Raw genomic sequence first — 1,872 nt, forward strand, 5'->3', positions numbered from 1 at the left:
TCGCCTCGCCGCCTGCAATTCGCGCCGCCGCCTTTGGAGACGACTGTCCAAGTGTTTGCCCCGGTATTGATCACGCAGCCGTCCAAACAACCTTGTTTTCCCTCGCGGCCCGACAACCAACCCGTCTCTGTTTGTGTCACTCGTCTCCTCCTCCGGGACCTTTAGCCCCTTGTGTTGTTGCAGGATCCTGTCGGACGCCCGGGACCTCACCGAGTTCCCGTCTCTCAACGGCACCGCCGCCCTGGAGATCCTGCGCCTGGACAGGGCCTCCCTGCGGGACGTGCCCGCCTCGCTGTGCGTCACCTGCCCCAAGCTCAAGAGCCTGTGAGTATACGCCACCTGCAACCCCCGCCGGCCCGGTCTGATCGCTTCTTCCATCTCTGCGTTTGGTTCCGCTCTGCCCGAGCGAATTCCCTGCTCCTCTGGCCACGCGTGGATTCTCTCCATCCCCGCGATCCCCCTATCCATCCATGCTCTATCCATCTCCTCCCGCCCAGACTCGCCGCCGCCATCACATTTTGCCCCTGACCACAAACGCCCCCCAGAAATCTATCCGCGGGATGAGAGTGCCCCCCGTCCCCGCCCTGCTTCTGATTGAAGAGGGACGCAGACGGACGGGGAGCCCCGCCGGGGCCCGGCGCAGCCATCGGGCCGGGGATGAAAAAGGACTCGTCGTCGTCGGAGCCGGACTTGTTTTCGGCGTTCCGGGCGTTCCTCCATGTCAATGTATCTGCCCGCCCCGCCCCACGCCACCCCCACCCCGCCCCGCCTCTGAGGCTAAACCTCCGCCTGTCTCGTTCGTTGCAGGGACATGAAGTCCAACAAGCTGACCCGGGTACCGGAGCTGACGGCGTGCAAGGAGCTGCGAGTCCTGTGAGTGGACACGACGTGTCGTCTGTCTGTCTCCGTCTCTCACACACAATAACGACCGTCCCTCTTGCCCGCAGCGACCTGGCGAGCAACGGCATCTCCTCGCTCGAGGGGCGCCCCTTCGCCGGGCTGCGCCAGCTGCACGACCTGCTGCTCTCGCACAACGCCATCGAGAGTCTGCCCGAGGACGCGCTGGACGGGCTCACCAAGCTGCAAGTGCTGTACGTGGCGTTTCGTTTCGTCTGGCGTTTTTTTTTTTTCATAACCCCTGGGGAACGTGTTTTTTCCTGCTCTCCCTTTGTTAATTCTTTATTTATTCTCGTTGCAGTGACCTGGAGGCCAACGGCATCAACTACATCCACCCCGAGGCGTTCCTGGCGGCCAGCTCGCTGGAGGACCTGTACGTTCCCGCCGCATGCAAGACTCCCTGCCCTTACACCCCAGTCCAAAAGCCACATCACATGAACGCCGTGTGCGGACACAACAGAATGGGAGAGCGGCCGAAATCTCGTAGGACATGTTCCTATAACGAGTTCTTTTAACTCTGTCCGTCCCCTTGAGACTTGAGACCCGCTGGCCGTTTCTCCCATGACGTCCACATCATCGCGCGTCTATCTGATGATGACACGGTTGCCGAGCTGACGCTGACGGCGTGGTGCTTTTTGCGTTTGCAGCAACCTGGGCAACAACCTGTTCCCGGGGCTGCCGCCGGCCGGCCTGGAGCGCCTGCTGCACCTCAAAACGTTCAACAACCCCAACCTGCGCGAATTCCCGGCGCCGGCGCACTTCCCGCGCGTGCAGAGCCTCGTGCTGTCGTACGCCTACCACTGCTGCCCCTTCCTGCCGCTCATCCCCGCCGAGGCGCCGCCGCGGGCGCCGCTGCACGAGGCCGTGCTCTTCCCCACCGACAACGAGTTCGACATGAGCCTCTGGAACTCGTCGCTCACCGACATCTGGCCCCAGCTCCGTAAGTGTGACCCCGCGGCCACGGCGCATCGAAAA

At 62.8% G+C, this 1,872-nt stretch overlaps 1 protein-coding gene across 1 annotated transcript in view; it reads left to right on the top strand.

The window, feature by feature from the left end:
* LOC113214795 (leucine-rich repeat-containing G-protein coupled receptor 5) overlaps positions 1 to 1,872 on the top strand; it is a 140,132-nt gene that overhangs the window by 131,546 nt on the left and 6,714 nt on the right. The window contains exons 8-12 of the mRNA XM_052266996.1: positions 79 to 324; positions 808 to 873; positions 948 to 1,091; positions 1,199 to 1,270; positions 1,545 to 1,837. Coding sequence (XP_052122956.1) covers positions 79 to 324; positions 808 to 873; positions 948 to 1,091; positions 1,199 to 1,270; positions 1,545 to 1,837 — 821 coding nt within the window. The remainder of the gene's footprint in view (positions 1 to 78; positions 325 to 807; positions 874 to 947; positions 1,092 to 1,198; positions 1,271 to 1,544; positions 1,838 to 1,872) is intronic.

The sequence above is a fragment of the Frankliniella occidentalis genome, unplaced genomic scaffold (genome assembly GCF_000697945.3).
Source record: "Frankliniella occidentalis isolate FOCC.00 unplaced genomic scaffold, Focc_3.1 Scaffold45, whole genome shotgun sequence".
Taxonomy (NCBI): Eukaryota; Metazoa; Arthropoda; class Insecta; order Thysanoptera; family Thripidae; genus Frankliniella; species Frankliniella occidentalis.